This window comes from Sturnira hondurensis, unplaced genomic scaffold (assembly GCF_014824575.4).
Source record: "Sturnira hondurensis isolate 20B ecotype Veracruz unplaced genomic scaffold, ASM1482457v3 Scaffold0006805, whole genome shotgun sequence".
Taxonomy (NCBI): Eukaryota; Metazoa; Chordata; class Mammalia; order Chiroptera; family Phyllostomidae; genus Sturnira; species Sturnira hondurensis.
The window spans coordinates 1,626,415-1,649,805 of NW_028079436.1; the positions used below are offsets into that span (position 1 = coordinate 1,626,415).

Genomic DNA, 23,391 nt, shown 5'->3' on the forward strand with positions numbered 1-23,391 from the left:
CCCCTTCCCGCGCCCGTGTTCCGGCCTAAGCAGGGTCCCGAGACCCACGCAGGCCCTCTTCCCAAGCACCTACTCGGAAGGCACCCACCCAGTGGGGTCCCGTGTCGTGCCTCGTGCGGGGACACACGTGGGGTAGGTCCTAGCCTCCAGGGTGTAGGTGGCACCCGGCGCGTCCCGTGCACCCATGAAGTTGGAGATGCGGGTGCTCCCCAGAGGGTCCCGCTGCGGGCGCTGGTACCTGGGGGTGGCCGCCTTGCCATTGGCGCGCCTCGGACCCAGGGCTAGTTTCGTATGGGCGACGAGCCCGCGCTGGTCTGGGACGCCCGCCGAGTCCCCAGGCACCAGGCGGCGCTGGGGGAGCGGCGGGAGCAGAAGGCTGATAGCTGTTTCATTCAGGCGTCCGCCAGGACCCGGGATGCCGCTTCCTCCTCCGAGGCGGCGGGCTGCGGCGGGAACCGGGCGTCCCAGGCCACAGCGGGCGCCGGCTCCCAGGTCTGGGTGCGGCTTGGCCCGGCTTTTTATAACCAAACTCCCGGTCCTCAGCTCTGGGGCGCCCCGGTGCGGGCAGGCGGGCAGGCGGGCCCACCCCAGCCTAGTCAGGAGCCACCCTTGGCGTAGGCCCGTCCCTCCGTGACACTTGATGCTGCGCGGAGGGGCGCAGACGCGGGACACTGCGGAACAGAGCACGCAAGTGAGTGAGGGGCCCTTCTTGCCCCGCTCTTGCCCACCCGAAGCCCGCGCCTCACACTCGGGGTCTCGAGCCAGGATGGGGCAGCTGGTGACCGCGCGGGCCCTAGAGAGGGCCAGGGGCTACAGACCCGGGTTCTTTCCTCCGTCAGACAAGCTTGGGAGGAGTCCCTGACTCCCTCCCTGTGTGACCTCGTGCGTGCGACTTGACCTCCCAGAGTCTCGACTCAACCTCCCAGAAGTCTCACTTCTGTCTAAGAAAAAGAAACAAAACAAACAAACAAACAAAACCCATTATCTCCCTCACAGGATCCTTTATTCATGCTTGCCTTCCGCCCTACCCCCCCCCCCCCAGCAGTATTTATTGAAAGCCTACAATGTCTTAGGCCCTGGGACACAACAGTGAATAAAACAGACATGAACTTATATTTTAGTCTGGAAAGACAGACAATAAACATGAGAAGAATACATGGAAACTCCACAATTCCACTCCTAAGTATATGCCCAACAGAAATGTGTCTGTGTGTGCACCCAGAGACACCTGCTAGCGTTCAGAGCAACACTATTTGGAAGAGCCCTAAACTGGATACAATCCAAACATCTCTCAATAGTTAAATGAGATAAATCGTGGTATATTCACACAATGCTATATCCATACAATAGAATGTTATTCAGCCACAAATATTGACAACTGCTATATGCTACAATAGAAATGAAGCCTGGAAACATTATTCTAAGTGATAGAAGCCATTCGCAGAAGGCCACATAGTATATACTTCCATTTATAATAAGTGTCTGGAATAGGCAAACTTATAGAGACAGAAAGTAGATTGTCGGTTGCCTAGGGCTGGGGTATTGGCGAGGGGGCAGAGTATGGGGAATGGCTGCTAGGAGTATAGAGTTTCTTTTGGGGGAGATGAAAATGTTTAGAATTAATTGTGATTATGGTTGCATAACTCCGTATATGTAGCAAAAACCATGGAGTTGTACAATTTAAGTCAATGGATTATGTGATATGTGATTATATCTCAATAAAATGGGCATATGTATATATGAAGTATATAGCATATATATGGTGTATCAGATGGTGTAAGTACTATGGGAAAAGGTAGGAAGGGGAGACAAGACTGGGGTTGAAGGGTGGAATTTTAAGCAGATCATAGCAGGGCTCACTGAGAAGGTGACATGTGATCAAAGACACTCTGAAGGAGGCGAGAGGGTCAGGCCTCCTTCTAGGCACTCATCTAGGGGAAGAGTAATCCAGGACCTGGGTTTGGATCTGGGCTTTGTCACTGTCCATATGTATGACCTTGGACAAGTGACTTAATGGCCCAGTGCTTCAGTTTTTTAATCTGTAAAATAGTTATTCCTATTTTCTATTAAAATACTAATAGTATCTATTTTAAAAGGTTATAATGTATCTTAAATTAATTTTAAAGAGGAAAGTAAAGTACTTAGAACAGTACACTGGGACTAAATAAAACGCCTTTTAGTTACTTTTATTAGCTCCTTCTGCAATGCAAAAGCCTTTGCATTCGAAGGTAGAAGCCTGCCTGTAATGCCATGGATCCAGGAGTCGAGGTGGGGCTGGTGCAGAATACTGAGCGAGAAGACTGTAGCACACGGGGAGAGGGTTTGTAACTCTTACTCTGTGAGATGGGAAATCATCGACAGGTTCCGAACAGAGAAAAGACACTACCTTGCTCATATTCTAACATTATCACTCTGGCTTCTGTGTTGAAGCAGACTAAGAGGGGGCAAGGATGCAGGTACGGAAAGCGGTGTCTGAGCCATTGTGGTGATACAGGTGAGAAATGGTGGTGGTGGTGAGAAGTTGTCAGACTCTGGTTCTCCTCTGAAGATTGAGGCAATGAGCTCTGTCGAAACACTGGGCATTGTGCATGAGACAGCGACTGGTTTCGACCCAAGGAATTGCAGGAATTCACCTTCCATTTAATGTGCTGAGCTAAGTTTTTTGACGTTCGGTGGCGGGTAGGGGGTTAGAGATGGGGACTGACGGAGGGATGGAAATCAACCTTTCCGTTTTGGACACGGAAACTTGAAATGTCCATTACGCATCCAAATAGAGGGGCGCCTAGGGAAGAGGGTCAAACAAGAAAGACGGTAAATGGATCATTCATTCTTTCGCAAATGTTTGTTGAAAGCCCACCCTGTTCCGGGTCCTATTCTGGGTCCCATTCTAGGTTTCGGAGATACAGGAGAGAATGTCAGCAAAAGCCCCTCACGACTTCACCTTGGTGAGAGGTCATAAACAAGTCGGCCGTCAAGCGCAGTAATGTATGTGAAGTCTTTAGCTCTCCAGATGGGGCACACTGCACAATTGCTATTGTTTTCTTTTCTTTTTTTAATATTGGAGTATTGCAAGCGCCAGAAGGTGGGGCTTGCGATAGGAATCCTTCCTTTTCTCAATCAGTGACATCCAATCATCCCCACCTCAATACTGGCCAGATTTCTAGCGCAGAGCAATAGCAACATTGCGCAGGCGCGGCCTCAGGCTGGCGTCCTAGGAGACCGACTCCGAAAGCCTCTGCGCAGGCGTAATCGAAGAGGCTGGGGTAGTCTCTGGCTGGGAGGGGGGATGGGCGGGGCGAATTTGGACTGCGCCTGCGCGCAGCGCACGGTCGCTGGAAGAGCCGCAGTGTCCAGAGCGGCTAGGCGGCGTTTCGGTAATCTTTGGTCGGCCTCTCCCGCGAACCGGCGTCGTAGGACTGTATCCTGGGCGGAGGTGCCCACCGGGCGCGGCAGGGAGCCACGATGCCGGTGAGGAGAGTGGCTCGGGCGCTGTGGTTCATCCTCATTTCGGCGGCCTGGCCCGGGGGCGCGGCCGTTGCCATGGAGGCGCGGAACAGGAGGGTGGCCGGGGATGAGTGGGGTGGGGCGGGGCAGGGCCTGGCCCGTGTGTTGGGGAGCCGGACGGGTGGGTCCGTGGCGCCCGGGCGTCCCGCCGGCCTTGGGAGGGACCCAGGGGAAGCCCCGCTGCCTTCCTCGCTGCTGCATCCTGCAGGGCCTGTGCTGCCTGACATAAAGGCGCTGTGCCAAAGGATGCGCTCTCGCTCGAAGCCCTGCGGGTCGGGCGTCTGGGAGCGGCCGTGGGGGATCGGTTTTGGATGTTCCGCTCCCCGCAGGATCTCCACTCAGCGGAGCCACTGGAAGGCAGCAAAACAGGGGCTGCCTATCCCTACTCCAGGCCCCCGACTCGAGCTGTCATTGCTCTCGTAGCGCCTTAGCGTACAGTGCAGGAATGTAACCCGTAGGTGTCTTTGTGTGTGAGGAGGTCGGGAGCGGGTGCTGGTCTGTTTGTCTCGTGGGATTTCCCAGGTTGATACCGTGCGTTTAGTAAGGGGGCGTCCGTAGTGGCGTCCAGTGTAGGGGACAGGGAGTACATCTGAGCCATGGCCGGTTATTTGCTTGTTACAAGGCCTTGGACAATTATTTAATCTTTCTGGGCCCTTAGTTCCCACATAATTTAACTTTTCCTCTTGGGGCTGTTGTCACGATGAAATAAGATACTGCTTAGGAGAATCAAAGGACAGTGCTTGACATTTAGCATTAAATGCTCAGTATTTGTTCCTTGTCATTGCTTTCGAGTTGTCAATTCATTGGACAAATATTGGGCACCAACCACATGTTAGGCATTGGACATTGAGAAAATCTCTATTTTGAGCAATGTTGAGCAAAACCAGACTGGTTCTTAAACTTGGGAAGAAAGAAGCTTGCCTTCTTGGGCAGAGGTGAAAACCAGACATATTTACAGAGACAAAATGGCACATTAATGAAGTCACTAGGTGGGAAACAACCGATTTCTGGTGAATTGTAAAGTGTTGCCACGTAGGAATGCCTGCCTACAGCCGTCAGATCACCCTTTTTTTCCCCAAGAAAATCTGAAATTGTTACTTTTTAAATTTTTTTAAAATTTAGCAACTAATTCAGAAGATTTTTAACCACTATGAGCCAAACAAAAGACACTTGCGGGCTGAATTCAGCTCCTTGATTACCTCTTTGCAACCTCTGGTGTAGACAGAGAGAAAGACAGACGTTTAATGAAATAATGAACACTCAAAAGTGGAATTACAACCAGATGTAGAAGAAGGAGAGAGAAAGGTGCTCTCTGGGCCTATACTGGCAGACCTTGTTTTGTTCTTTGCTTTATTGTGCCTCACAGATGTATCGATTTTTGTTGTACAAATTGAAGGCAAGACCTTTCGTCAGCAAAAACAGTATGACTCCCTCAGTTGCCATACTCACTTATTTACATTACTCGATTTATTGTTGTGGTCTGGAACCGAAAGTATCTCCAAGGCATGCCTGTGCTAGGAGTTGACCTACTCAGGGAAGTCTGCCCAGATGGAGTCTGCAGAATAAACGAAAAGGAGAGTGAGGGGTGCTCCAGGCAGAAGGAATAGTGCATGAAAAGGCCTGTGATGAAAAGGACCACGGTGATAAGGCCCAGAAGAAAGCTGGGGTGTCTGTGGCTAAGAAAGCCAAGCAGGGCAACTTGTGAGGTGAGACAGGAGAAGTAGACATGGAACAGAGCCAGATCCTGCAGATCATCTTAAGGATTTTTTTTTAAAAAAATCTTACTTGTTTATTTTTAGAGAGAGGGGAGGGAAAGAGGGAGAGAGGGAGAGAAACATCTATATATGAGAGACACATTGATCTGTAGCCTCAATGTGGCTGGCCGCCCAGGCATGTGCCCTGACCAGGAATCAAACCGGCGACCCTTGTTTGTGGATGGCACCCAGCCCACTGAGCCACACTGGTCAGGGCTGTATTCTTGATCACAGTTGTTAACTACATTCACATGTATTTTCCTACAAGTAGGGCACTCAGAGGAAGTCGGGGATTTTTTTTCATTATTTGTAAATGTTTTCTCCACCAGATCAATAAATCAGAGAAGCCAGAAAGCTGTGATAATGTGAAGGTGGTTGTCAGGTGCCGGCCCCTCAACGAGAGAGAGAAATCCATGTGCTACAAACAAGCCGTCAGTGTGGATGAGATGAGGGGAACTATCACCGTGCATAAGACTGATTCTTCCAACGAGCCTCCAAAGACATTCACTTTTGATACAGTTTTTGGACCAGAGAGTAAGCAGCTTGACGTCTATAACTTAACTGCAAGACCTATTATTGATTCTGTTCTTGAAGGCTACAATGGTGAGTACTTTGTGTAGTTCCCTTTTAAAAAAGAACGTTATCAAGGTATTATTAGTACCTCATAAATTCACCCCTTGTAGCTATAGTTTGATAAGATGTGTGAATACATACAGTTGTGAAACTATCGCCACAATTCAGTTTATCACCTCCAAAGTTCCTTCAGGTCCATTTGCTGCCCCACACCAAAGCAGCCATTGATCTGCTGTCTGTTTATGGTTTCAACTTTCCTCAAAACTTCATGTCAGTCAGATCATACACGACCTCGTCTTTCTTACGTTTTCTTTCACTTAGCACAGTGTTTTGGAGGGTCATCCACGTCCTAGCGGCTATCAGCAGTTTGTTCCTTTTAGTGCTGAATTGTACCCCATTGTACCAGTGTACCACCGTTTATGATATTTGTTGGAAATCTGGATGTCCCCGTCTTTTGGCTGTTATAAATAATGCTGCTATGAACATTCTCTTCAAGTCTTCGTACAGATAGCTTTTCAGGTTTCTCTCAGGTAGATACCCGGGAGTGGGATTGCTGGATCGTCTGGTTAGTGCCGATCTTTTGAAGAACTGCCAGACTTTCCCCAGGGGTGACCGTGCTACCTCCCCCCGCCACCAGCACTGGGTGAGAATCCCCGGTTTCCTCACATTCCTACCAGCATTTGGATTATCAGTCCTTTTCATTGTAGCCACTCTAGAGGGTCTGTAGTGGCTCCTCATTGTTTTGACTTGTACATCCCTAATGACTGACAGAGTTGAGTACAGCTGACCCTTGAACTGTGTAGGGATGAGGGCTGCCGACCTCACATGGTCAAAACTCTGCGTACGACTATCACGTATTTGTCATTCATGTGTCTATCTTCTTTGGTAAAATAGCTCTTAAAATAGTGTGCCCATTTTTACATTTGGTTGCTGGTCTTCTTACTGAGTGCTGTTCTTTGTATGTTCTAGATTCAGATGTTTTGGAAGTATTTTCTCCCAGTCTGTGGTTTCTGCTTTCATTCTCTTAATGGTGTGTTTTGAAGAGAAGAAGTTTTGAATTTTGATTAAGTCCAGTTTGTCCGTTCTTTCTTTCATTGTCATGCTTTTAGTGACATGGCTAAGGAACTTTTGCCAAACCCAAGACCACAAAGATTCTCTCCTATTTTTTTAAATTTAAATTTTATTTTTTGATGACAGTTTACATTCAGTGTTATTTTGTATTAGTTTCAGGTGCGCAGCCTAGTGGTCAGGTAACCCTATACTTTACAAAGTGCTCCCCCCGATATTTCTAGTACCCACATGGTACTATACACAGGTATTATAATATTATTGACTAGATTCCCTGTGCTGTGCAAAATCTCACCACTTCTGATAGGTAATAATGAGAATGTGTTAATAAAGTTATCCCTAAGTTACTCCTTTCGTGGCCTGCTAAAGAATTACAATTTGTTTTTATAGTTGAAGCTGTGGGATGGAATACACACCAAAACTCTTCGATTTTAAGTGGGTTATAGGTTACATGAAACAACTTCTGTTTGAATGGGAGTCCTATTGGATATGTCAAGCTTACAGTGAATATTTGACAACATCCATTTATTCAAAAAACATTGTTTACTGTTCACAGTACTTGGGGACACAGCACTGAAGCCCTGTCATCAAGAAGCTTAGGTTCTAATGGGGCAGATAATAAGATAAGTAAATTTTATCGTATGATAACTAGTAAGTGCAAAAGGGAATGATAAAGAGGGACAGAGGATAGGAAGTCTGGGGAAGAGTGCAAAATTTCAGTCTGGGTGGCCAAGGACGTTTTCTCTAAGAAAGAGCCGGAAGAGCAGAGCTCTGCGGAAAGGGAGGGACCCACCCCCCTGTGTGGGTGGCAGAGAGGGGCACAGGCTATGCAGGGGAACCAGCGACAAGCACGGATGTGCCTGGTGCGCTGTAGGGATGGGGAGCGGCTGGAGGAGTTAGCATCAGGTGAGCGAGTCCACGTGCTCTAGCCCAGGTCAGAGAGGTCAGCAGGCCGAGCAGCCCTTGCGGGTGTCGTTGGCCGGAGAAAGGACCTTGGACCAGCCTTCCCTGTGTGTGAGATTCTCCTCTTTTCTATCTAGAAGTTGTAAACGTTTTAGGTTTTACATTAAGGTCTGCAGTTCATTTGGAGTTCATTTTTATATGTGGTAGGAGGTACGAGTCTAAGTTCTTTCCTTCCTTCCTTTTTCCCCTCTTGCCTGTGGACGTCCAGTGGTCCCAGCGCCATTTGTTGAGAAGAATGTCCTTCCTTTGGAATCAACTGGGCGCCTTTGTGAAAACCAGTGACCACAAGTGCATGGGCTTATTTCTGGATCGTCTGTTGTGTCCCATGTCTTTCCTGTGCTGATTACTGCGGCTTCATAATGGGCTTTGAAATTGGGTAGTATATGGTCCCCAACTTTGGCATTCTTTTTCAAAGCTGTGCTGGTTTTTCTGGGATCCTTTGCATTTTCATATAAATTTAGGATACTAGGTCCATTTCCACTAAGAAAGCCTGGGATTTTGTGGAATTGTTATTCTGACAATGTTGAATCTTCCAATCCAGAAACATGATATACTTATCCATTTATTATGCCTTGTTGAATTTGTCTCAGTGTTTTTATAGTTTTAGTGTATAGATCTTTTACTTTTCATAAATTTATTTTCAAGTATTTTTTATGATTTTGTGAATAGAATTGTTTTTATAATTCCACTTTTGGAGCTGTGTATTGTGAACCTACAGAAATGCAATTGATTCTTTTAGTATTTTTTAAAATTGAGATCTAATTTAAATAACATAAAATTCACTATTTTACCAATTTTGCAGTGTATAAGTTGGGTTTTTAGTATATTTGTATTGTGTAACAATAACCATTATTTGTTTCCAGAACATTTCCATAACTCACCTCCGAAAGAATCTTTGTACCTGTATTAGTATTTGTATCTACTTCTGCTCCCTTCCATGTGAGCAGCCTCTTATTTACTCTCCGTGTGTATGAGTTTGCCTGTTCTGGACACTTCATGTAAACAGAATGAAATACTGTGTAGTCTTTTGTGCCTGGCTACTTAGCATAATATTTTCAGTGTACATCCTTGTAGCTTGTTTCAGTACTGCATTCTTTTTTAGGGCAAAGTAATATTTCATTGTATGTTTATAGTATGATTTGTTTATTCATTCATCCGTTGGTGAACAATTTTTCTATTTTTGTCTATTATAAATAATATTACTATGAACATTATTGTACAGATTTTTATGTGAACATGTTTTCACTTCTTTCAGGTGTATACCTGGGAGTGGAACTGCTGGGGCAAATGGTTAACAGCTAAACTTTTCACAGTGGCTGCACCATTTTTATATTCTCACCAGCAGTGTATGAGGTTTTCAGTTTCTCCACATCTTTACCAAAACTTGTTACTATTTGTCTTTGATTATAGCCATCTTAATGGGTGTGACGTAGTATCTCATTGTATTTTGTAGTTGATTTTTGATTAAAATAAAAAAAAAAACTTGTATCCTGCAACCTTGCTAGACTTGCTCGTTATTTCTAGTATGCTTTTATTTATTTGTTTATTTATTGGTAAATTTCCTGGGATTTTCTACAGACAAGATGCATGTTGTCTGCAAATATAGTTCAACTGATTTCTTTCTTTCCTATTCTTTTTTTTAACCCGAATTGCATTGTAGTTTCATCATTTCTTTTTGTTACCTGAATTGCACTCACTAGACCCTCCAGTACAACATTGCATAGAGGTGGTGAGAGTGGACATTTTTGTCTTGGTTCTGATCTTCGGGAGAAAGCATTCGCTGTTCTCCAGTCGGTGTGATATGAGCTATAGGTTTTTCACAGACACCCTTTCTCAGGTTGAGGATGTTTCCCTCTGCACTTCATTTGCTGAGAGCGTGTTTCAGGAATGTATTTTTTGTCAAAAGCAATTTTTCTGCACCTGTTGAAATGATCTTTCTTTGTTTTTTAAGTTTGTTAATATGGTCAATTGCACTGATTGATTTTTAAATGTGAAACAAGCCATGCCACTTGGTCATGGCGTATGTTGTTATGTTATATGGTGTTAGATTCGATTTCTAAAATTTTGTTTAAATTTCTTATATCTGTGTTCATGAGGGACATAAGTATATAGTTTTCTTGTAATGTCTTTATATGGTTTTGTTATCAGGACAGTACTAGTTTCAGAGAAGAGTTGGAAAATATTCCCTTCTTTTTAATTATCTGGAAAAATATGCCTAGAATTAGTATTATATCTTCCCTAAAAATTCACCAGTGAAGCCAGCTGGGCCTGGAGCTTTTTGGCAGGTGTGAACCTTAGTTCACACCTGGGCTCATTTTCTTTAGTAGCCGTGTTTAATGTGAGTGTACAGTTAGGTGTAGATCTGTCGTCTCGCTAATTTTTGCCCCTTTTCCTCTTTTCATGCCTTATTTTGGGTTAATCAGAATTTTTATTCAAGTATTTTTATTATTCCATTCTATCTTTTCTGTTGGCTTATAGCAATATATCTTTGTGTTATTTTAGTGGATGCTTTAGGGTTTATAGTACAGTCCTTACTATAACATGGTTTACCTTCAAGTAATACACAACTTTATATGCAATATAAAAATTTTACACTCTACTTCCTTTTCTCTCCTCCCAGGCTTTGTGCTACTGTCGTATGTTTTACTTCTGCATGTTGCAGACTTCATACCACATTGTTACTATTTTTGTTTAAACCATAAGTTATCTTTTAGAGATTTAAATAATAAAATATCTTACACACTTATATACCCCTTAGTTACAATTTCTGATACTCTGTTCTTTTATGTAGACTCATATTTTCATCTAGGTCATTTTTCCTTCTCCATTGCAAAACGTCCTTAAACATTTCTTAGAGTGGGGGCACGTGATGATGTGCCCTGGTACGGTTTTCTTCATGTTTCTGTACTTATGGTTCATTAAGCTTCTTGCATTTGTGGATGTGTGGTTTTCACCATCGTTGGAGAAATTTCAGGCATTATTTCTCAAACATTTTTTCTGTCCCCACTGTCCACCTTTTGTGGACATTGATGTATATATTAGGCTGCTTGAAATTGTCCCACAGCTCAAAGATTTGAAAAAGTTTTTTTCTCTCTTTCATTTTTGGTTGTTTTGGTTTGTATGCTTTCTCTGTGATCTGTTCTTTTGCGATGTCTGAGCTACCACTTACCCACTCTGTCGTAGTTTTCATCCCACATTTCATTGTCGTTTTCATCTCTAGATGTTTGGTTTGGGTCTTTGTTATATCTTCCATGTAGATTCTTCCAAATTTCCATCCACCGTTTCCACTGAACTGTTTATTATATAGAATGTAATTTTTTATAACTGTTTTAATGTCCTTGTCTGCTACTTCTAACATTTGTGTAAGTTCTGAGTTGGTTTTGATTGATTGATTATTCTCTTCATTGAGAATCATATCGTTTTCTGTTTTTTTGCAAGCTTGGCAATTTTTGGTTGAATGCCAGACAGTGTGAATTTTACCTTGGGTCTTGGATATTTTTTTATTTCTCTAAATATTCATGAGCTTTGTCCTGGGATGCAGTTACTTTAGGATTATGAGGAAAATAACTGCTGTTTACTGGTCTCTACCAGGAATCCTGTTGAAACACTTTATGTCAAGAGGGAAAGCGTTTCATTTCGTTCTTACTATTAATGTAGGGCAGTTACATTGTTATCCCCATTTTGCCTTTGAGGAGACCGTCTCTGGGTAGAAACAGGTCCCAGGTCAGGTGGCTAGAAAGTGGCAGCCCCGTGGGTTTACACTGAGGTCTTTCTGCTCGAGAGCCTGTGTTCTGTTGCTGTAATCGCACTACCTTCTGCAGTTTGGTGTCCACGCTAAGTCATTAATATGCACGGCACACCAGATGTTTTATCGTGATCTGCCGTGCAAGGGTTTACATTTAGGGTTTGGGTTCTTTTCATTAATGATTAGGAACATCTCCTTGACTCTAGTGCTTTGTAGTGTGTCTGTTGCTCGTGGGGCACAGAGTACGTAGTGTAATTGTTGGAAATAAAGGTGAAATGTGTGCGGGAATCGGGGAGGCACGGCACCGCAGTATCAAAGGAACTAATTGGAAGAGCTGTTTTTCTGTAGCATTAAACTCTAAAAGGAAATTGATTCTCTTTGTTTCCAGGTACTATTTTTGCATATGGACAGACCGGAACAGGCAAAACCTTTACCATGGAAGGTGTTCGAGCCATTCCTGAACTTAGAGGGATCATTCCAAACTCATTCGCTCACATATTCGGTCATATTGCCAAAGCAGAGGGCGACACAAGGTAAAGGGATTCCTTTATTTTTCTGTTGAGAAGTACGAACATAAGAAAGGCATATAGGTACACGTTTTATAAACACGTTTTAAAACTGTTCTTAGAAAAATTTCACTGTTCTGTGTTTTTAAAATGATGTGTTATTTATAGATTTTTGGTTCGAGTGTCGTATTTGGAAATCTATAATGAAGAAGTGCGTGACCTTTTGGGCAAGGATCAGACACAGAGGTTAGAGGTAAGGGTAATTGAAATTGGAGTACTTTCCAAAGCGATGGACTGTTTACTTTATAAATTAACGTCCTTTTGGTACAAAAGGCACTTCTAATATTTCACTTACTTTTTGGCCAGGTAATATGATCACATGGTTCAAAAAGAAAAATATTGTAAAATTCATGTATCAAAGTCTTGTTCCTATGGCATTTGCCCCATTTTTCCACACCTAAAGATAATTACTTTCAGCGTTTTTGTGTAAGTACAAATACAATTTTACTTACACTCCAAAAGTAGCACACTGTGTCCGTCCATCTGCGTGTGGACTCACAGAGGGTGACGTAGAGAGATCACAGTTTACGCAGATGGAGCCTTTACACAGTTCTCCCAGTGGTGACATATCACGAAGTACAATGCTGTGTGGCGTCATGACGCAATACGGCGTCACAGCCATGACGTCGACGCGTCTGCAGACCTGGCCTCCGTGCCCTGGGTTTCTCCTGTGCCTGCTCTGTGCTCCACACTGGTTCATCATCTGTGCGGTGGGGGGTCCACTGCCACATCCAGGTGCTGCCGACACGGTTCCATCACCAAGACGCCTTCTGTTGCACTTTCGTAACCACATCTGCCTCTCCTTCTGTCCCCACCTCCAACCCCGGACAACCCCGATTCTGCTTTCCAATTCTAAAATTTTGTCATTTCAGGAATGTTATATAAATATAACCACACAACATATAACCTTTCAGGACTGGCTGTTTTCGTTTGGCATAATTCCCTGGAGATTCATCCAACTGGCTGAATGTGTGTTTAGTTCATCCCTTTCCGTCCTTGCTCAGTGTCAGGGGCGGCACGCACCTGCACCAGGGTCGGTGTGACCGCTCCCCTCGGGGAGGCTCTGTGGTCTGTGTGCAGGTTTGGGCTGGTATGAATAAAGCACTGTGGACATTCAGAGATTTTGGTGCAAATGTAGTTTTCATTCTCTGGTATGACTTCCAAGAGCACTCCAGAATTTAAGTCAGAAACTTTTAAAGCAGCAAAAATATAGGCATTAAGACCAGTGAATGCAGTCACAAATACTAGTGTTTTCAATTTTTCTTTTACCTGAAGGAAAACCCAGACTTTCTAACTGAGAAATTATAGTTTGTATACTTTCGGGTAATGGATTGGCACCAAAAACTATTTTCCCTTAGAAAAGGGAAAGCGAGATTATATCCATTAATGCCAGATAATCTCAAAATTTGTTAATTGGTACATTGTGCTATTAACTGACAAGTAACACTGATTCACTTTCATTGTTTTTTAAATTGAGAAATAATTCATGTAGCATAATATTCCCCCTTTGCAAGTGCACAATGTAGTGGTTCTTAGTAATTTCACGAAGTTGAGCAGCCATCACTATACCTAGTCTAGAACATTGTCATTACCCCCAGAAGAAACCCCACAACCCTTGGCTGCCACCTGTCCCCATTCGCCCCAGCCCTAGTCAGCGATTGATCTGCTTCCTACCTCTGTCCACGTGCCCGACGTGCCCGACGTGCCCGACGTGCCCGACGTGCCCGACGTGCCCGACGTGCCCGACGTGCCCGACGTGCCCGTTCTGGATACGCCGCCCGGAGGAATAGCGCCCTACGGGGGCTTTTGCGGCTAGCGCGTGGCTCCCCCTGCCGTGGCCTCAGTGCTTCGCTTCTCCTTGCTGCTGAATAATAATCCGTGTCATGGATTCACCACATTTTATTGATTCCTTCGTCATTGGAACATTTGGGTTGTTTCCGCTTTTTGTCTACTTTCAATAATGCTGCCGTGACCATTCATGTTTGAGGTTTTGTGTGAACATGTTTTCAGTTCTCTTGGTTATACACCTGCCAGTGTAATTGCTGACCATGTGGTAACACTGTTTTCAACCATGTGAAGAACTGCTTTCCACAGTGGCTGTACCATTTACATTCCCATCGGCAGCTTACGAGGTTCCCAATTTCTCCATATCTTTGTTGGCACTTTTTATTTTCCGTCTTTTATGACGGCCATTGTAGTTGGTGCAAAGTGGTAGCTCGCTGTGGGCTTGGCTTCCATTCCCCTGATGCCTAGTGGTGTTGAGCACCTTCTCACGTTCTGACTGGTCATTTGTATGCCTTCTTTGGGGAAATGTCTGTTCAGTGCCTTTGTCCATTTTTAATTAAGTTGTTTTGTATTATTGAGTTGTAATAGTTCTTTATATAGTATAGATCAAGTCCCTTATCAAGTCCTTTATCAGAAAATTTGCAAAAATTTTCTCCCACTTGTGGGTTTTCTTTTTACTTTCTTCACATCTGTTCTAGCACAAAAGTTTGAAAAAAATTTTTGAATGATTTATTTTTAGAGAGAGAGAAAGGGAGAGAAACATCAATGTGTGGTTGCCTCTTGCGCACCCCCCACTGGGGACCTTTCCTGCAACCCAGGCATGTGTCCTGACTTGGCATCGAACCAGCGACCCTTTTTTTTCACAGACTGGCACTCAGTTTACTGAGCGACACCAGCCAGGGCATAAGTCTGAAATTTTGATCATTTCTGATTTAGCTATAGTTGGCTTTGTGTGTAGCTCATACTTTCTGTGTTATATCTCAGAAACCATAGCTTCACCTAAGATCTTGAAGGTTTATGCCTCTGCTTTATCCTAAGAGTTCTATAGTTTTAGCTCTTACATTTACGTTGCTGACCCATTTTGTGCTAATTGTTGAAAATGTGGTGAGGCAGTGGACCGACTTTGTTTGCCTGTGGATATCCGGTTGTCTCAGCACCGCCCGTTGAAAAGATGGTTCCCCCCATTGCAGTTTGCTTCCTTCGCTGAACAGTGATGGTGGCGATCTTTCAGTGTCATTACAGAGAAAGCTTCCTCGTGTTTTTTTTCTCTTGTCTTTTTTTTAAAGCTGCATCATATCTTTTGTATGGACATAATTAAAGTGTGTTTAGCCAGCTCTCTGTTGGTGGACACTTTGGTGCGTCCGTCCTTCTGTCTCACAAACAGTTCTGTAGTGAGTCTTACACAGGCCCAGGCATATCTGAGGGTGCGGGTTTGAAGCAGTACTACTGAACCAGGTGTAAGTAACTATTTGTAAATATTGCAAAATATTTTAATATTTTAGGAAATGAGACAAACATAAGCAGAATAAGAGCCTTTACACTGTTAACATTGGAATTTTGATTGGAATTGTGTTGTGAGTGAGATCATTAGAGAGTAGCATGTGGAGACTAACAGCAGCCTCCGTGGTAGAGCGGTGTGGAGCACACGGAGACCCACGGCAGCCGCTGCTACTGAGCTCCCACAGTGTGGCCGCAGGCACACAGCACAGTGCACGCGGGAGCAGTGCACATTTTATTTCACTGAATCTTCCCAGCGGCCAGTGTTGCTGATGTGAAAACGGAAGCCTAGAGGAGTTTCCTGACTTGCTCAAGGCCATGCACGTAGCAGGTGTCATCTAGCATTAAGACGGAGGTTTCTGAGGTCCTGCTATCTCCGTCTGAATTCTGGCTTTGATCTCTGGAGCAAGTTCCTTTACCTCCGTTAGCCTAGTTTTGCCTTACAAAAGTGGAAATAACAATAGTATCTTCTTCATAGGATTATTGGCAACATTAACAAGTTAACACAAAGTATTTAAATCAGTGGTTGACACATAATATTCAGTAAATGTCAGCTTTTTAAAAAAGTTTACTGGATAAACCAAGCTTTTGTAACAATATTTCAATATGTTACAGGTTTAAGGATTATTTGTGTTTGTTGGACCTTAATACAGGGTTTTTCTGTAATGATAACATTATAGAAATGTGGAGAGTTTTTTTGCTAGTTGTCATCTTTAGGTTCGATGGATACTTTGCTTTTACCTTTGAAAAGTTTATTATACCAGTAATTATAGATCAGATTTATTCTGGGCAATAGTCTTGTCAATGGTTTTCAACTGTATTAGACCCAGTGTCCCCTCCCCCATTTGTAAACATTTATTTATTTTTAGAAGGGGGGAAGGGAGGGAGAAAGAGAGGGAGAAAAAACGATTGATTGCCTCTCGTGCCCCAAATGGGGTCTGAACCTGCAACCCAGGCATGTGCTCTTACTGGGAATCAAACTGGCAACCCTTTCCTTAGTAGCCAACCAGCTGAGACACATCTGTCAGGGCCAATGTCCCCTTTTTATAACAATATTTTATAATGCTTCTTTGGCTATCCTAAAATAAAATTCATGGATGATAAAATATACCTATGCACATAATTTTTAAAATAACGTACTGCCCAATTGTAATATCAATCAAAGAGAATAAAAGAAGGACTTGAATAAAATGTTAGTGCTTCAATATATAAAATGTGTAGAAGTGACTGCACTCTGGCATAATGGAGGAGTCAGAGGCGTGTGTGGCGGTCACGACCGCAGCAGCTGCAGCTGCGGACTGCACAGGTCTGCTGAGCTGGTGGCACCTGGACGGGTGTTCCTGTCAGTGGTGGCGTGGTCTTTTTTTTTTTCTAAGATTTTAGTTGTTTAATTTTTTAGAGAGGATAAAGGAGAGAGAAAAAGAGGGAAAGAAACATCTATGTGTGGTTGCCTCTCATGTACCCCCCACTGGGGACCTGACCCCACAACCCAGGCTTGGGTCCTGACTGGGAATCGAACTGGTGACCCAGGCCTGTACTTAGCGACTGAGCCACATCAGCCAGGGCTGACATAGTCTTTTAAAACAGTGACTAGCTCTCGGTAGAGTTCTGAGCAAAATAAAATTAATTCTTTTCTCAGTATTCCTGCATTCCTGTATTAGTAGTAGTAGTACTACCATGGAAAAGCACTTGTCTTTATATGTAAAATAGACTTAGGGTGTAGACCACAGGTGCAAACACAAGGCCCGTGGGCCGAATCCAGCCCTCCACCTTGTTTTATCCAGCCTGGGACCTTGTTTCTACCCAGCTAAGTTACATTTATACAGTTCTAAAATTACATTCAGTCCTTTGAAGGCAACCACAAGGCCGATGTGACCCCCGGTGAAAATGAGTTTGACACCCCTGGCCTAGACCCTGGTAAAAATTGTTTACTCACCTGTAGGACATTTACTGGTTGTACATTCGAAATTTCGTGGGACCGTCCTTCATTGACTGAGGCCACCCCACCCACCGCAGGAGGCTCAGCATCCCCAGTCCCTCTCTGAGCACGAACAGGTCCCAAGTGAACCAGAGACTCCCCCCATGTTTCAGTAACATGCAGAGCAGGGCAGTAAGTGCCCCCATTGAGATTCATTCTTTAGTGTTATAAATTACACTGTTACAGCAATTTAATATCTGTGTTTTCATGAGGAAAATTCTGATCAACATTAACACCCATTTTTTAAAACTTTGATCAATTTGGAATCATACTCAATTTCTTCATCTTTCTTATCTAATCATTTTATCTGTACTTAATTGAATTTTGAATTAAGTTCATACTGTGCTTGAAAACCACCTTTGACTTTGCAGACTGATGTCGGTTTGAAGAGCGTTGGTTCTCAGTCTGCAGTGCGGTGCGCACAGGGAGAGGGCAATGCTTCAAGCTTCCATAGCGATTGGATGTTGCTCTGGCGTCCGAGTGCATGATTTTTGTATTGTTCAGAGACAGTTTGCCATACAAAAGTTATTATTTACCATGCATTTTCTGAGAAGCATTGCAACAGAGCAGTTATTTTCGGACCTTTAAAAAGGGTTGAGGCATTTAAACGCTCTCATCAGACTGAGCCTTGTGTGGACGCGTGCCGTGTAAAGTACGTGGAAGCGAAGTTTAGCTCTGAAGGTCGTGTGAGCCCGATGGTCCCCAGACGCTTCAGTGGCCCCTCAGGGCCACCGCTGGCCCCCAGGACAGCGATTGTCCACTTTGTTGCCCTCATGGCACACATAAGTTAGTACTTAGATTCTGCAGCACACTAAAAATTTATTTTTTGCCGATCTGACAAAAATAGGCATAATTTTGACTCATTAACACAAGACGGCTATGGTTGTGTTGACTGTTGTCATTTTTTTATTTGATGGTCTGAGGGAAGAGAGGGCAGGGCCCCGACTGAACCGGACTGAGCCGTCAGGTGTTGCTTGTGGGACAATTCAGGCAGCGCACCTGCGGGCGAGGGCTTCCAGAGCACAGCTTGAAACCCACTGGCTTACACAAATGGACACGCTCTTTCACTACTCATAAAGTTAGGGTTTCCTTTGTATCCCTTTACAGAAAAAGGGTAACTTTTTCTAAGGTATAAATATGTCTTGAAAACTGTTATGACAAAAAAACACAACAACCCAAGCCCCAAATGGATCTGAAACCTACACCCGGAATGTGGCATGTGCACCCTTGGGACCTCTGTGTTTCCTAAACTTCTGTTAGTCCTCTCGTGAGCTCTCACTGCCTGCGAATGGCGCTCCCCACGGGCCGCTGCAGGCCTCGGCCTCAGTTTCACTTTTTTTTTATATTTTATTTATTTATTTTTAGAGACAGGGGATGGGAAGGAGAAAGAGTGGGAGAGAAACATCAATGTACGGTTGCCTCTCATGTGTCCCCTACTGGGGACCTGGCCTGCAACCCAGGCATGTGCCCTGACTGGTAATTGAACCGGTGACCCTTTGCTTCACAGGCCGGTGCTCAATCCACTGAGCTACACCAGCCAGGGCTCAGTTTCACTTTTTTGTGTTGACTTTGGAGGTGACTTCTGGGCCCTCCAAAGTGAATTTTGTATTTCTAACACTATCTACACATACTTTATATAAATCTTTCCTAAATATATCCTTCAGATTTGGTAAAATTTCTCACAAGATTACTCACAGAAAGAATATTTTTACATGGATGCCGTATGTCTTAGTATTTCACTCAGTTGTTTGAAATTGTCTAGCAGCTTCAAATCATTGTGAAGACCAGTAGTGGCTGAGTCTCGTCTGTGCCTCTAACCAGACGTTCTGCTCCCAAACCCCGCTCTCCCCCGTCCCCATGCTGCTTTCTACTCTTCCCAGCCACCACGGCTTTGTTTATTTTTTCTAAGTGCCTAGCTTCTTTCTTCTTTAAGATTTTATTTATTTTATTTTTAGAGAGAGGGGAAGGGAAGGAGACAGGGAGAGAAACATCAATGTGTGGTTGCCTCTTGTATGCCCCCTACTGGGGACCTGGCCTGCAACCCAGGCATGTGCCCTGATTGGGAATCGAACTGGCGACTCTTTCGTTGGCATACTGGCGTTCAATCCTCTGAGCCACACCAGCCAGGGCTAAGTGCCTAGTTTTTTCTTATTTCAAGATCCTTGCATTTACTCTTTCCTTCCTACCCCAACCCAGATCAGCTACCTTCTATTTCTTTGCGTGTCAGCTTAAACATCATCTTGGGGAAACTCATCCTGTCCCTGCTTCACTAGCTTAAAGTCACTCTGTAATGTCTTCTGATCATATCTTATATTTTTCTAATTCATGGCATTATCACAATTGAAATAAAATAAATTTCATGTGTAATTATTCATTCGTATGCTCTCCCTGTAGGTTTTCACTTGCACACGTGGACAGACCATGTGCCTTGTTCATCATCACTGTCTACTCCGTGTCTAGCAGCCTCTCAGAGTAGATGATCAGTAAACAATGGTGTTCAATAAGTAACACACTTCTTAAATGTAATTTCTATATAGCATATGTTCAGCGAGTAGCTGTGGTGTGGATACTTGTGTCAAATCTCATACTTTCTGTAGGTTAAGGAGCGGCCCGATGTGGGCGTGTACATCAAAGACCTGTCAGCATACGTGGTGAACAACGCCGACGACATGGACAGGATCATGACGCTCGGCCACAAGAACCGTGAGTGTGGTGCATGCTGGGCCCGGGCGCGCGTGCATCAAGCGGGCTGGTTCCGGAGGAGGGCTGCTGCGGCACTTGGTCCCACAAAGACTGGGTGTTTAAGTTTCTTAGTTTCTCTTTTTGAAAAATATTTTATGTATTTATTTTTAGAGAGAGGGGAAGGGAGAATGAGAGGAAAAGTAGTATGCATTGGTTGCCTCTCACATGCGCCCCAACTGGGGTCCAGGCTGCAACCAAGGTACATACCGTGGCCAGGAATCGAACCAGTGACCTTTTGTTTTGCAGGACGACACCCAGCCTGCTGAGCTGCACCAGTTGGAGCTGGGTCTTTAAGTTTCTTGAAAACCCAGCTCTTTGATCATTTCCTAGGTGGTGAGCATGTGTAGATGAGAGATATCACGGCTGGCTTTCTGTGCTGACCAAAATTTTGCTTCTTAGTAATAGCACTATCTCTTTGGAACCCGTATGTAGCTGTTTCTTATCAGCCGTGATAATATTTGGTAACAGTCACTGAGCACTTACTGTGTGGCAAGTACTTGTGCTGAGTGCTTTATAAGAACAGTCTCTCTGAATCCTCTGACTAGACTGACGGTATTAAATTCCTGCTTTATGATGGAGGAAAGCAGGACTAATTTAAACACCTTGTCCAAGGTTATATGCTACTTAACAAGTGGCCGAGGGAGTATTTTAGCCTGGGCCACGAATCTGCACAACCAGGCACTAGACTTCCTTTTATTGACAAGAAAAGCCAAACAAAATTATATAAAGTGGCATTTTTTGGAATTGTTTCAGTTTCTGCCTAAATAATAAAGAATTTCAGCAACAGTCAATACACAGTTGCCCCAGGCCTGGTACTAGTGATGTTGCTGACAGCAATTAGAGACTTGAGGTGAGCGATGAAAGCATAGGAAGTAAACATTTTTTTTCAGTTTTTGCAACTACACTATAAATTAAGCAAGCCCAAGGAAATTAAACAAAAAATGTGAAAAATCAACTGCATTCTTGAAAAAGATGAAATTTAAACAGGAAAATGAACAAAAGAAATGTATGAATATGTAATTCTCAGAGTGATCCACAGCAATAAGCAGATGAAAGGCTGGTGGTCAGCTTTGCAGACAGTCGGGAAAACGCTCCCTGGATGACAGTGGGAGCCACTGCCCATGGGTGTGGGTGCGGGGGGCGCCGGGGCCAGGCCCTGCAGAAGCCAGCGTGGGGGCCGGGCTGCCCTGCAGCACAGCTGTGCTGCAGGGCAGTCGGATGGTGCCTGCTGAAATCTTGAAAATGCGTTCCTTTTGACCCAGTGTTTCTAGTCCTAGATATGTATTCTAGAAAACTGTTTTAAGTGTAAAAATGGCTTTTTTGAAACATTATTTGTAACACAAAGTTTTACATAACTTAAATAACTATAAACAAAACATTAGTTATCTAAACTATGGTACAAAAATACTCTGGACTATAATGAAGCTCAAGATAAATTAAATGAAAAGAAAGCAAATTACAGAGCAGTGTTACTGCATTGTCCCATTAATGTGGTGAAAGAGCCAGGTGGTGACGCCGTGCACCCGGGCACTGGGTGTACCAAGGACACACGGTCAGAGGGCGGTTAGCGGTGACCTTCAGGGAGGGGAAGTTGGGTGAGGCGAGGGGTGTCGGGAGCTTTCATTGTTTTTAAATTTTAATACCAGGAATATGTTTGTGTACTGTTTATTTAATTTACACATTTTTTTAACATAAGATTTCATTTACAGTGGTGACCAAAACCTCCCATTAATTACCTGACAATTAATTTAACTTGTATGTGAGATTGGTTTCTGCCCTTTGACCCGGTAATTCCAGTTTGGAAAATACATTCCACGGAGATAACCCTCGAGAGAAAGAAAGGCATCTGCTCAGAGCACTCGCCACGGCAGTGGTCCTTATGAGGACCTGAAATGGGAGGCCATCCCAAGTATTTCTCAGGAAGGGAATGACAGTCAAGGCTTAATAGTTTTTTATATTTTGAAGAAAATTATAAATTCATAATTTGACTTAAAAGAAAATAGAAAATATAGTATGAAGTCACAAATCCTGTACTTTTAAAAAATTACAGTTTACTTTTCATACTGGTTTGTACTGGATTCAGGCGTACAGCGTAGTGGTGAGAGTCAGATACTTTACGTAGCCCATGTTTGCAGTACGCACTGGCACCACGCAGCCGTTGCAACATTATGGACTATTCAGGGTCTAGCACAAATAAGGCCCCTTCTTATTGCAAAATCATAAGCATGTGATTCTGTAAGGTAACAATATCACACCCAAGCACACCATAGGGCATTTTAGGTGAAATGTTCAAGTTAAACCTGTAGTCGTTACACCCATGTTATCACCCTGCCAACCACACTCCGGCAGGCCTGCCCTTGGCCGGACCCTGTGTCCCCTGTGCTGTACTTGACACCTGGAGACCATTTTGTAGCCACCAGCTGACACCTCTCAGTCCCTTCTCCGTCTTCCCCCAGCCCCAGGGCCTCCGCTCAGGCCACCATCAGTCTGTTCTCCACAACCACGGGTCTGTTTCTACTTTGCTCATTTATTTTGTGCTTTGGATTCCACGTACAAGTGCGATCATACGGTGTTGGTCCTTCTCTGAAGCTGGACTCTGTAGGCGTCTCTTCTCTGTTGTTGCCATTTACATTCTGGTTATCTGACTCCCAGTGCAGCTGCACGCTAACAATGAATAGCGCTTGTATTTTAATGTTTAAGTTCTGAAGTCAAAGCTTGCATGGAGAAGTTCTGCATGAAGATGCTGTAGGAAGATAATTTTGGCATTTGGTAAAATTAATGTGATGCGGTTACTTTGAAATTTAAGGGAAAACCAATGTATGCATACTGTAAAAATCAGTCCCTTTACACAATATATTCATGTAAAATATTTATACACTCAGAAACATTTAGTGTCTTTTGAATGGATGCTTTTGTTTGATGGAAGTGGGATACTACTATACATTTCTCTCTTATATTTTCAGCCATATGGCATGGGTATCTTTCCATCTCATACAGATCCGCCTTACTTTTTTAAAATCCTTAGCATGACTGGTCCATAACTGAGTGACCCCCATGCTGTTGGCTGCTTCCGGTCTCCGGCCCTTGGCAACAACGTTGTCTGGAGTGCCCGGGCGTCAGCTAGCGCGCACACACGTCTGTCTGTGGCTCAGATGCCCAGAACCTAGTACTTCCTACTACAGCTGGAACAGTCACAGTTTTTTGAATTATTTAACA

At 43.9% G+C, this 23,391-nt stretch overlaps 1 protein-coding gene across 3 annotated transcripts in view; it reads left to right on the forward strand.

The window, feature by feature from the left end:
- The first annotated feature begins 3,318 nt into the window (after positions 1-3,318).
- Positions 3,319-23,391, forward strand: part of KIF3A (kinesin family member 3A) — a 41,737-nt gene continuing 21,664 nt past the window's right edge. For all 3 annotated transcript variants that reach the window (XM_037050491.1, XM_037050492.1, XM_037050493.1), the window contains exons 1-5: positions 3,319-3,468; positions 5,588-5,861; positions 11,996-12,140; positions 12,282-12,366; positions 20,031-20,136. In XM_037050491.1, coding sequence (XP_036906386.1) covers positions 3,463-3,468; positions 5,588-5,861; positions 11,996-12,140; positions 12,282-12,366; positions 20,031-20,136 — 616 coding nt within the window. In that variant the 5' untranslated portion in view covers positions 3,319-3,462. The remainder of the gene's footprint in view (positions 3,469-5,587; positions 5,862-11,995; positions 12,141-12,281; positions 12,367-20,030; positions 20,137-23,391) is intronic.